This window comes from Etheostoma spectabile, chromosome 6 (genome assembly GCF_008692095.1).
Source record: "Etheostoma spectabile isolate EspeVRDwgs_2016 chromosome 6, UIUC_Espe_1.0, whole genome shotgun sequence".
Classification (NCBI taxonomy): Eukaryota; Metazoa; Chordata; class Actinopteri; order Perciformes; family Percidae; genus Etheostoma; species Etheostoma spectabile.
In genome coordinates, this window is record NC_045738.1 from 930,433 (window position 1) to 941,390 (window position 10,958).

General features: G+C 39.2%; 1 protein-coding gene and 1 long non-coding RNA gene across 7 annotated transcripts in view; one reads left to right on the forward strand and one right to left on the reverse strand.

Annotated features, from left to right (window-relative positions):
* Positions 1 to 10,958, forward strand: part of ulk4 (unc-51 like kinase 4) — a 119,848-nt gene that overhangs the window by 50,871 nt on the left and 58,019 nt on the right. For all 6 annotated transcript variants that reach the window (XM_032518168.1, XM_032518170.1, XM_032518172.1 and 3 more), the window contains exons 28-31: positions 1,527 to 1,578; positions 2,144 to 2,348; positions 3,547 to 3,639; positions 8,251 to 8,299. In XM_032518168.1, coding sequence (XP_032374059.1) covers positions 1,527 to 1,578; positions 2,144 to 2,348; positions 3,547 to 3,639; positions 8,251 to 8,299 — 399 coding nt within the window. The remainder of the gene's footprint in view (positions 1 to 1,526; positions 1,579 to 2,143; positions 2,349 to 3,546; positions 3,640 to 8,250; positions 8,300 to 10,958) is intronic.
* The window catches only part of LOC116690971 (uncharacterized), a 15,225-nt gene that overhangs the window by 2,285 nt on the left and 1,982 nt on the right, over positions 1 to 10,958 (reverse strand). Inside the window, exon 2 of the long non-coding RNA XR_004332404.1 lies at positions 5,319 to 5,323. This is a non-coding gene — a long non-coding RNA (uncharacterized LOC116690971). The remainder of the gene's footprint in view (positions 1 to 5,318; positions 5,324 to 10,958) is intronic.

Here is a 10,958-nt window from a genome sequence, read left to right on the forward strand (position 1 = left end):
CTCTCTCTCTCTCTCTCTCTCTCTCTCTCTCTCTCTCTCTCTCTGTGTGTGTGTTTGTTTGCGTGCATGGGATAGGACGATGAGATTGTGTTTAATGACTATTGACGTATGGAAGTGGAGAGCAACAGGAAGCAGACAGGATGGAGAGAGAGAAAAGAAAAGAGATGAGGAATAGAGGAAAGGTGCAAGGAGGAGGTTTTCTGCTACTGATAGTCAATAACACAGGAAGACACTTTAATTACCACCAGCCAGCTCAGATTAACTTTTATTGCTTGCTGGACAAGGACACAGTCATGTTTGAGTTAGTTTACTACTCTGAATCCTTCTCACACAGTAAAGTTTTCACTAAGTTTTGCCTCCACTATTGTTTCTCTTTTTTCTTTTTTACACAACCGGCTTTTACTCTATGGGACATTAAATTTGTGCTTGAGTCATCTTAAAAAGTGAAACATTTCAGCTATGTAGGCATTACCCAATAAAACCAAATAGTGATGGGAAGGAATTTACTTTTTGTCTGATTAATTAATTCAGTCTTTTAGTAAGGCCAGGATATATCGAGCAGCTTTATAGACTACTGTTGATATCCAGGAACCACATGCTAACAATTAGCTTATTTGTTGTGAATTAATGATATACAGTAGCTTCAGCATAGCAGGTATATTGAAAAAAATAAAATTTGTGAGAATGCAGATTAAATGGTGTACTATTTTTGTATTTGTTGCAAAGGAAATTATCTTTAGTTACAATTGTGCTGATTGGGAAAAAAATGTTTTTTCCCAATCAACTTGTAAACACACACTCACACACACACACACACACACACACACACACACACACACAACAGCACACAACCACACAACAATATCTAGTCTTTTGATGGTTCTGATATTAATACACATGCCATTAAGTGGTGGACAGCAGCCTTTGTAGTTTCCCCTCGCGCTGTCTTTCAATGTAAGACCCACACACCCACAGCCACACACAGCTTTGTTGTTTTCTATGGTAATATAGTAATCATGCAAATTCATGCATATAGTGTGTGTGTGTGTGTGTTGTGTGTGTGTGTGTGTGTGTGTGTGTGTGTGTGTGTGTTGTGGTGTGTGTGTGTGTGTGTGTGTTTTGATCAAAGAGATCACTCAACAGTGTATTTCCATAGTAATTTGATCCTCCGTGACAACAGTCTGTGTGGTAGATGCCCACTGAATTAACCAAAATGGACCAAATTGTTTAAGAATATTTTTTCTGTTCAGCAGTGAGATTAAACATGAACTTTTACATATAAAATACCTCATCACATTGACTGTTGTTTTTCTGGTACATGTTCTACAAGTTCATTTTCTACTGCTACAGAATGCCTGTCAGAGTTGTGCAGATTTAATCATACATCAGATTTTCATTGTGCCAGATGCAGTGCTTTACTAGATTATGTAATTAGCTTATTGCAAGTATTTTTTAAAGTATCCTGGTCAAGGACCAATTCAGTGTGACGTGTAAATGTTTTTCTTTTCTATTTATGTCTCTTGAAGGTTGTGGATGCCATCCTGCCCCCTCTGACAACACTGGCTTTCAGCAGAAGTGGTAAGAGAGATGGGGGTCACTTTTGAGAAAGGGAAGAGAGAATGAGAGAGAAGAGATGTGAAATTAGAAGCAAATGTTAGAGAGAGGGAGGAGTGAGGAAGGAAGAAAAGGGAACAGAGAAAATGGCAAATGGGAAAGAGTAGGAACTATACGGCGCATACCACGCAACCACCAGTTTCTTAGGGTAAAGTGACGTCTTTGTTTTGTGTGTGCCATTGATACTGTGTTTGTCACACTTTGTTGTTTTACAATTATATTGTTGTATCTTGTAATGTAGTGTAATATTATACAGTCTTACTTATGTTACTTGTTTGGCATGGCATTTATTAAGTTCAGTTTCTTTGGTTATTTATGTAAATTGTAATAACTGTGGTCATATCATGTTATGCATTTCTGAAATGTCACAAACCTATAATGGCCCCCTTGAAAACAAAAATACAGCTAAGAAACATTCTCCCAGCCATGATGTAGCCAAAAGCTACTACTCCCTAAACTAGCTCACAAATAGTGTTGTAAATAATAATACTATATTAATACTCTTTTTCTCTGTGTGTATGTGCTTCAGTGGAGTGGTCTGTGTTTGTTCTGAGGGTGCTGTCTGAACTCAGTTTTGTCCTGCTGGTCCAAGAGAGTGAAGGAACTGAGGAAGATGAGGAGACAGACGTAAATAAAGAGAGAAAAGAGGATGGAGAAAGGACAGCAGAAGGAAGAGATGATGGAAGCTCCTGTAATCAAATCTTAGCTCTCCTCACTAAATCTCTGCTTCCAAGGTGGGTCGGACTCTTTCTAAATATCAGCTTGACAGTGTCTCTGCTTTCCTCCTTCCTCCAATTATAGGTTCAAAAAAGAGCAATGTTAGCGTCAACACAACATAGCTTAATTGTAATTAATTGTGACACTTAAGGCAATAACTGTAAACTAAACCATTGTAAAAAATAATTCCTATCCTTGTTTTGAGCCATTGGTATTGTTATCAACTGTTTCTCACTATTAAAACATTTCCCTTAACCCCCCCCCCCCCCCCCCCCCCCCCCCCCCCCCCCCCCCCAAGTCCAACCTTGCCCTTTGGTAAAGACTAGCTGTACATAGACACAATATTCAAGCTAAAACAGCTGGAGTACAGTGTCTGTCAGAAATAATTTAAACCTTTGTAGCTAAGTGACAGCATGTAATAAAGTCAGAGCTGAGCTTGATAGGAAGTAAGGCCTGGATTTCTTGAAATGGAAACAGGAATATCCCACCATACCAGATTATTGTATTACAATTAACACATTTTCTTGGGATTTCATACCAGGTGACAGTCAGTGTTATTAATACTAGAATGTGATAAATAGTTACTGCATTGATACACCTAGCACTTTAAAATAAAATAGAGTATTTTTGTCCTACTTCTGTGGGTTCATGTCACATCCTAGTTCTTGTCAGATACATCTGACAAGCATATGTTTTTATGAGTGTAGGCATCAGTGTACAATCTGGGGAGAGCAGAGACCGACAAATGCAGTTTGCAGAAGTTCACATTATGTAAAAGTACAAAATACAAAATAGACGTGACATTTGTGGTGTATTTTTTTCACTTTTGTTCATACCCTCGTTGTGGATCTATACAGTCCCCTCCTATACCATTATTATTTGTATTTCCCTTTTAAAATTGTTCTCCTCTCTAATGGTTGGCTCATGTGTTAGCTCTTGTTTACCTTTATTTCCACCCCCATTTCTCCTCCTCACACTACCCCTTTTCCTCTCCCTTTTGCGTTTCAAATTCTCTCCTCTGCTCTTTCCGCATTTCTTTTTCTCTCCACCTTCTATTATAACTCTACTGCTCCCTTCCCCCTCTTCTCTACCCTCCTTCCCAAATCTGTTCCAGTTTACACTCTGTTACTAATCAGAACAGTACATTAATTATTAACACTATGAAAGCCAAATGTTCTCATACTCATACTCATACTCATACATGTTTGTGTCTAGGTATGAGTCTCTTCTTAAAGCAGCAGAGCCTATTCCACTCTATGCACTCAAACTGCTGGTATCGATGACTGAACACAGCATGCAGATCTGCAGGTACTGCACACACACAAGCACTTCATTAGTCATACACTTGAATCACTCACGGACAACAAAACACTGTTGACGCATTGTAATACCAAAATGTGACCTTACTGTATCTTACCATCCCAAGTATTTTAAACATACACTTGAGAGTACAGAAAACTGTGTATTACACATCCATTGAAGAAGTCCTATAAACAGCAGCACAAACTTACAAGAATAGATGCTGGTTAGCCTGTTCTTCTAGATGTGAATCCACCTCTTACCATACATTATTCTTTCTTATGCTAACTGAAATGTATGTGCACAATATGTTTTTTAACTGGAGATACTTTTGACTCCGCTATTGTGGTTCTTTATCAATGACCAATTGTTTTGCAGTTTTAGCAGACACACACATATACACACAGGCACATTTTAGGCGCTCTATGTGTAATGTTTTAATGCCAAGGCTGCTAACTGATTTTATTTACAACCACACACACACACACACACACACACACACACACACACACATGCACACGCACATTCATACACACACTTACTATTAGCAATAATCTTTTCCCACCCTTCTTAAAGCCAGTGTTTTCTACATCAGTAATCAGATTAGTAGCAGGCGTAATGTGCTGTGTCAGCTAAGATGTGGTAAGACTTGACATATTGTGCTGATATATCTTTGCACACTAGCTACTTCTGAAGATCTAAGTTAAAAAAGTGTACTGCACACTCTTGAAAAAATACAACACTAAGACAAAATTATTGCTGGCGTTGAAGTAAAATTCACTACCACAAAATGTCAAAGTAAATCGCTATTTTGGAATTTAAAAACATGTTTTTTAGGATAAATTGGGGGCTTTTTGGCCTGTAATGGGTAGGATAGATGTAGACAGGAAAGGGAGTAGAGGGAGGGGGAAGACCGTAAGGATCGTAGGTTGGAATCAAACCCGAGCTGCTGAGGTTAGAACTGAGCCAAAGTACATGGGGCGCATGCTCAACCAGGTGAGCTACAAGGGCAACCCTAAAAACATGTCTTAGGCAAGCAAAATAACCAAAATATAAAGAGGTAATGATGTGCTTTCTGGTAGGGTTCCACAGAGAATCTGCTGATCCCTAGTCTAACCATGAGGTGACTCACCTGTGCGTGTGTACATGCATGCGCTGATGTGTGTGTATTTGATATACATGTGTTCTGACTGCAGCTGTCAGTAAGTCTTGCTTCCCTGGTCATCTGTCTAATCTTTTCAGCTGTTGACAGACACAGAAGGTAGGGGTGTGGAGGCAGAGCGAGAGAGAGAGAGAGAGAGAAACAGAGAGATAGGGAAAGTCAAAAATTGGATGGAGGGGCAGAAGGAAGGAAGGATAGAAGGAGGAAGTAGGAAATAGACTGACAACGAGATGAATTGAGTTGGAGGTAACATTGAGGAGGAGAGAAAATGTTAACAAAGTTTGAGAGACGAGTATAGAAAGAATTAAGTGTTAATGGGTTAGGTAGCTTGAATCAATATGCATCCTTCTCTCACTTTTTGTCCCCCTTTCCATCCACTTATTTTATCTACTTCAGCAAAACTAACTCAACAAACCTCTTATCACTTATATTCCACTCTCACTCCATCTCCATCCCTACCCCCCCTTCCCCGAGTTCAAAGTTCACCCTCAAAGCTGAATACGCCCGTACTTATCAGTAATATTACCCCCTCTCGTCTCCATCCTTCTCTTCCTCCCCTTCTCCTCATCCCCTTCTTTCCTTGACATAAGTAGAGTGGCGTGAACTTTTCAAATTGGTGTCAGCACTCTTCTCTCTACATCTCTGTTTTCTCACACTCTTTTTCTTCTGACATTATTAACAATATTTTACATTTTTTCCCTGTCTCCTTCTTTCTCTTTCTCTCACCATCTCTAATTTATTAACATTAGTCCATGTTTCTCTCTTTCTCTGTGCCCTCTCCACAACTCTCCCTCCATCACTGCGGTTATGCAATCAGAAATTAAATTGCCTGGGTCTTGGTTAGATAAGTGTGGCTATGAAGCCAGCCGAGAGGTAATTAGATGGTAAATTGGGGACATTAACGTTGGGAAGGCAGCCTGCTTTTTCTCTCTACATTATCACAGCCCAGACACACCTTCAAACAGTAACATTTACTATGACCTTTAGCCAAAGAACCTTACTGTGTGTGGTTACAGTTGTGCGTGCCCAAGTATGTTTCAATGTCCTCATACGTATGTCTGTCTGCCAAATGTGTGTGGATGTTGCCGAGCCCTTTCACACATGCCATGCTTATCAACCAAGTCGCAGGTAATTTCTCTTAAATTAACTGGGTTGGCTGTTGTAGAGGAATCCCTATCTTAAGCAAATCATAATTCTTGCCTATGTGCTCTTTATTTTATAATTAGTTAATAGCATTGACAAAACTCAAGCTTGCAAAGCCGTTACATCATCATCTGGACACCAAGCCAGAGAATATTGGAATCATTAGGTGTTAACAACACCAAAGTGGTTGTTTTCACACGCTAAAAGTCTGTAATTGCATGTAACAGTCCGTTTTACTGGGCTGCTCTGTGATGTGAATGAACGCATTAAGAAATATGTAATGTATTTAAAATATTCTGTAGGTGATACATAAACTAATTTGGGGTGTGTCATTCATGTATAATTGAACCATCCTCTCAAGAAGAACATTTCACTGACTAAAACTTACAAATGCTAGGACTTTCTGACTTTATCTTTTGTGTTTATCTTTTCACTTGAAATAACAAGGGCCAATATGCCCTTTCAAAATCAAGACTAAGCTTTGGAGCTACACGTGTTCCAGAATTATATAGCTAGACGAGCAGAGTTAATCTAGCGTAGTGGTTTTTTTTTTTATATTCTCTGTTATAAAGCTAATACTGATAATGACTGACTAATGCAGTAAAGGTTGTGTCATCTGTGTCTGTTCTTTTATAGGCGGTCTGTTATGCTTTTGGTTGTTCAGTGTCTGGTGTTGTGATGTATGGCTGGTCGTTTAAAGGTGGTCCAGTTTATCATGTCGTGCTAGCGTGGCCTGTCCTCTCATCTCTCAGCCTGTCACCTCCCTAATGGGAGGCCATCCATCACATCCACACACATGCACATACGTACACATACACACGCACATACACACGCACGCGCACATACACACGCAACCACACACACATACACACAAATTTTATAAAATATAAAAATATAAAGTGCATCATTGATTTCTGGATTCAGTGATCATGGTAGGTAATAATAGCTACTATAGATGTATAATCAGTGCACACAACTCTATTTTCAACAAAGAACCTGGTCCTACAGATAGTAAGTGTTCTCAGTATGAATAATGGAGATGGGAACTATTTAACTAAAAAAGAGCATCTTTTTAATGTATTTGAATACTGATAGATCAGTAGGTGTGCTGATGGTAGCAATTTAGTTATGGCCTAACTCAAGAATAAGGCAAAAAAAGAAAGACTCATTCAAGATAACAAACTTGGCAGAGTGTACAGAAAGATTGTTTTGCTCAGAAGTTGGTGTAATGGTGTAGGGAATATCTCCTCAGCACACGATAAGATAAAATGAGACTGGTATTAAATTTCGGTGTAAAAAGTAGTCGACAGGTCTGCAGCATACTTTATTAGATAAAATAAGGAAACGTCTGAATGTATCTTAGCACACATATAGAACATAAAGTAGGCATTTGACCTGTACAAGAAAAACAAAGCAGTACAAAGGAAATGTTAAAGGTTATGAGGACTTGATGACAATTTTTCACTCTACTTTACTAACCAGATGCAAATGTATTGGGAACATCTAACTTCTGTCAAATATAGACAGCCTCCAAGTTGATACACCTACGTTCTAAGATGGTGTTATCAAAAGTTTAATCTGCAATGTTTTTGCTGCTGAAACCTCTACTGAAAGGTTTCCATAAGTGGCCTGGAGCCTGCCAGACAAGCTATAAATCATACTTAAAATGAAGACAGATTTTTAAATCAGTGGTCGGGCTTTGTTACCTCCAGCATATTAACACCAGTCTGACTTCAGCTGGCTTTGTTCCCATTACAGCTTGAATGCTTTCTTGCTTTCTTATACACACATGGTATGTGTTCATATGTGTTGACACTCCAACCACACAGTAATTGGTTGCAAATCAAAGAACCTTAATCAGTAAGTAGACAGAATGTCATTGGTAATATAGACTTCCATCTCCCTCCCACTCTCTCTTCTACTCTAACAGCTTTTCTTCTAGTTTATCAAAGTGGATTCATTCACATAACTTGTTTTCACTCCTATCCAATTGTTCCACTCTGTCCTACCGCTATTCTCTACCCAAATCTTCTCTTCTCTAATCTTCTCCTTCCTTTCTCTTCTTCAAATGTAATCTACTTCTACCTCATCCTCTCTTTAAATGTCCTCTTTGTCCTTTCCTCTTTTCTCTCACTCTTCAGCTTTCATTGTGTCTCCTCTTTTTTGTCTCTCTTCTCTCCCCAATGTCACTGGTACCAGACAGCAGCCATTGTAGTGAAACTCCAACCTTAATGAAGATGAAACCGCCCGCTGTGTGTGCGCGCATTAATAACATTTCTACCTCTGCTCCAATGTGTATTTTTTTTTTTTCTCAGGTTGATCAAACACAGTAAGATCCTACCAACGGTCTTTCAACTCACTATGGTAAGAGACCAATCTCACTTAATCAATTGATCAATTTTTATTCAGCCAATCAATATATAACTTTGTCATTCACTCAGTCAATGAATCAGTCTGTGAAATAGTCTCAATCAGCTAATCAAAGTCAGTTATCACAATCTCTATATTATGGCATTTCTGCATTTTATTACAGCTCAGGTTGTATTCTGTCTCCTTTCCTCTCTTACTCACTTCCTCTAACCCTTATAAATGTGGTTATGTAAATGAGTCTGAGTGGTGTTGACCTCTTAGAGGGCTGGTGTAATTGACTGGCAGGTCAGCCATTGAGAAGGAGGAAGGGTTAATAGAGTGAGAATATGGACTCCACTACTAAGATCCCACACAAACGCATACACACAAACACACATTACTTGTCTGTTATCAGTGAAGCATAACAACTTTTCCACTGAACAATTTATTTTACCTGACCCTCTTTGCATATGCACAATTATAATGAACTCACAAACCGTTGCGGTGCAAACAGTTTACGGTTTGCGCACACACACACACACACACACACACACACACAAAATAAGTGTTCTGCATGGCTGCCTGTCCAGCCCCGACTAACTGATGCAGAATGTTAAACACTGCTAACCAACAGCCTGATTAACTCCTCTCCTGATTGTTTACTCCTGTCTCTGAACCAGTCATGTCGGGATCCATTAGTGCCGTCTGTATTGCTCACGTTTGGATTGATTTATGATGCCTGAAGAACTGTAATCTGGATTGATTACACCTGCCACTGGTGATCACACTTGTCATGGAGAAACTCACCTAATTGTAATTGTCTTGATGATGAAGTAGTGCTGCTTCAGACACGAAAGGACGTCAGGAAGCCAACTAGACCATGTTCCTTTAACTGTTTGGTTGTTGTGCCTGAACAGAGTGGGTTGCAGTCAAAGACTTTTACAAATCCTTTCTCATTTTTACTGTACATTCTGTAGATACACCACTTATACATGTTGAATGCTTTGTGAGTTAAGGTGCAGGACAGTAAGTCACCAAGTTAAATGGTTTCTCATTTGCCGTTGCTCTTTGTCAGGTTTATGCTTTCAGTGATGTACATAATAGTCCTTTCACGGCTCATTAGTCCATAAAGATCAAAATAAATTAGCTTTGTCATCTGTTGTTACTGATAGGCAGGTTGTCCTAGGTGTGAATTGATGTCATTGTCTTCAGCCTCAGGCTACTGCACATGATGAGTACCAGCCAGGCTTATCGGCTCGTACACAGATCACACTGACGCACAGACCCCGCAGGCAGAGCTGGTGTATCTCAGAGAGGATCAAATAGTGAAATGAGGGCAGGAGAGAGAAAGAGAAGTGAATTTGTGCAGGAGGAAGGAGGCAAGATTTTGCAAGGAGAAGAAGAAGAAGACAGTAAGGGCAGAAAAAGTAAAGGAGAAGAAGGTAGAGGCTCAGGAGATAGGAGTATGAGGAAAGTGGAGACTACAGCTTTACTCCTTTGTCTCTTCAAAACCAATTCATTATCAAAGGTCAACTACACCATCCTCTGATAGACATAATTCATTTGATCCTCTGCTCAACATTGGGCCCCAATAACAATTTTCACAGTAGGCAGTACATATGATTTGTCTTGGTTAAAATAAATTCTTCTCTGTGAAATATTTGGCAAATATTGCTTTGCTTTCTACACTAAATATGTCATGAGCACCTTTCATACACAATTGTACTGTAATAACAACAAAAGACCATTTGAAAATAGCTTATTTTAGGTGACAACATTGATATGCAGTCTATTAAAACATGGGAAGGGCAGCTGCTTATTTATATACAGTAGCTTCATGGATATTCAGTTGTATCAAGAAGACATGCCATACGCCCTCATCCAGTAAACTGGAGACCTATTAAGCTGGTAAACCAGTAATCTTTTAGGACAAAACATATATTTTCTATGACAAAATAATGATAAATTAATCCAATCAGTAGTCTTGCATTGCTACAGTGCTCTGGAGTAAGGGCTGGCTACACCACAGATACATTTTTGGATTGGAGAAAAAAAAAGGCTCTGGATTTCTTTAAACCAATCACAATCGTCTTGGGCAAAGTTCCAGACGCAACGACAGTGGCTCTGCAAAATAGTCTTTAGAAGGAACTTGTTGTGGTGGAACATTTGCAACCCGGCAAAAGAAAACACCACATAACATACAGTGGTGTGAAAAAGTGTTTGCCCCCTTCCTCATTTCCTGTTCCTTTGCATGTTTGTCACACTTAAGTGTTTTGGAACATCAAACCAATTTAAACAATAGTCAAGGACAACACAAGTAAACACAAAATGCAATTTGTAAATGAAGTTGTTTTATTATTAAAGGTGAAAAAAAATCCAAACCATCATGGCCCTGTGTGAAAAAGTGATTGCCCCCTAAACCTAATAACTGGTTGGGCCACCCTTAGCAGCAACAACTGCAACCAAGCGTTTGCGATAACGTGCAATGAGGCTTTTACAGCGTCCTGGAGGAATTTTGGCCCACTCATCTTTGCAGAATTGTCCTAATTCAGTTACATTAGAGGGTTTTCGAGCATGAACGGCCTTTCTAAGGTCATACCACAACATCTCAATAGGATTCAGGTCAGGACTTTGGCTAGGTCACTCAAAAGTCTTCATTTTGTTTTTCTTCAGC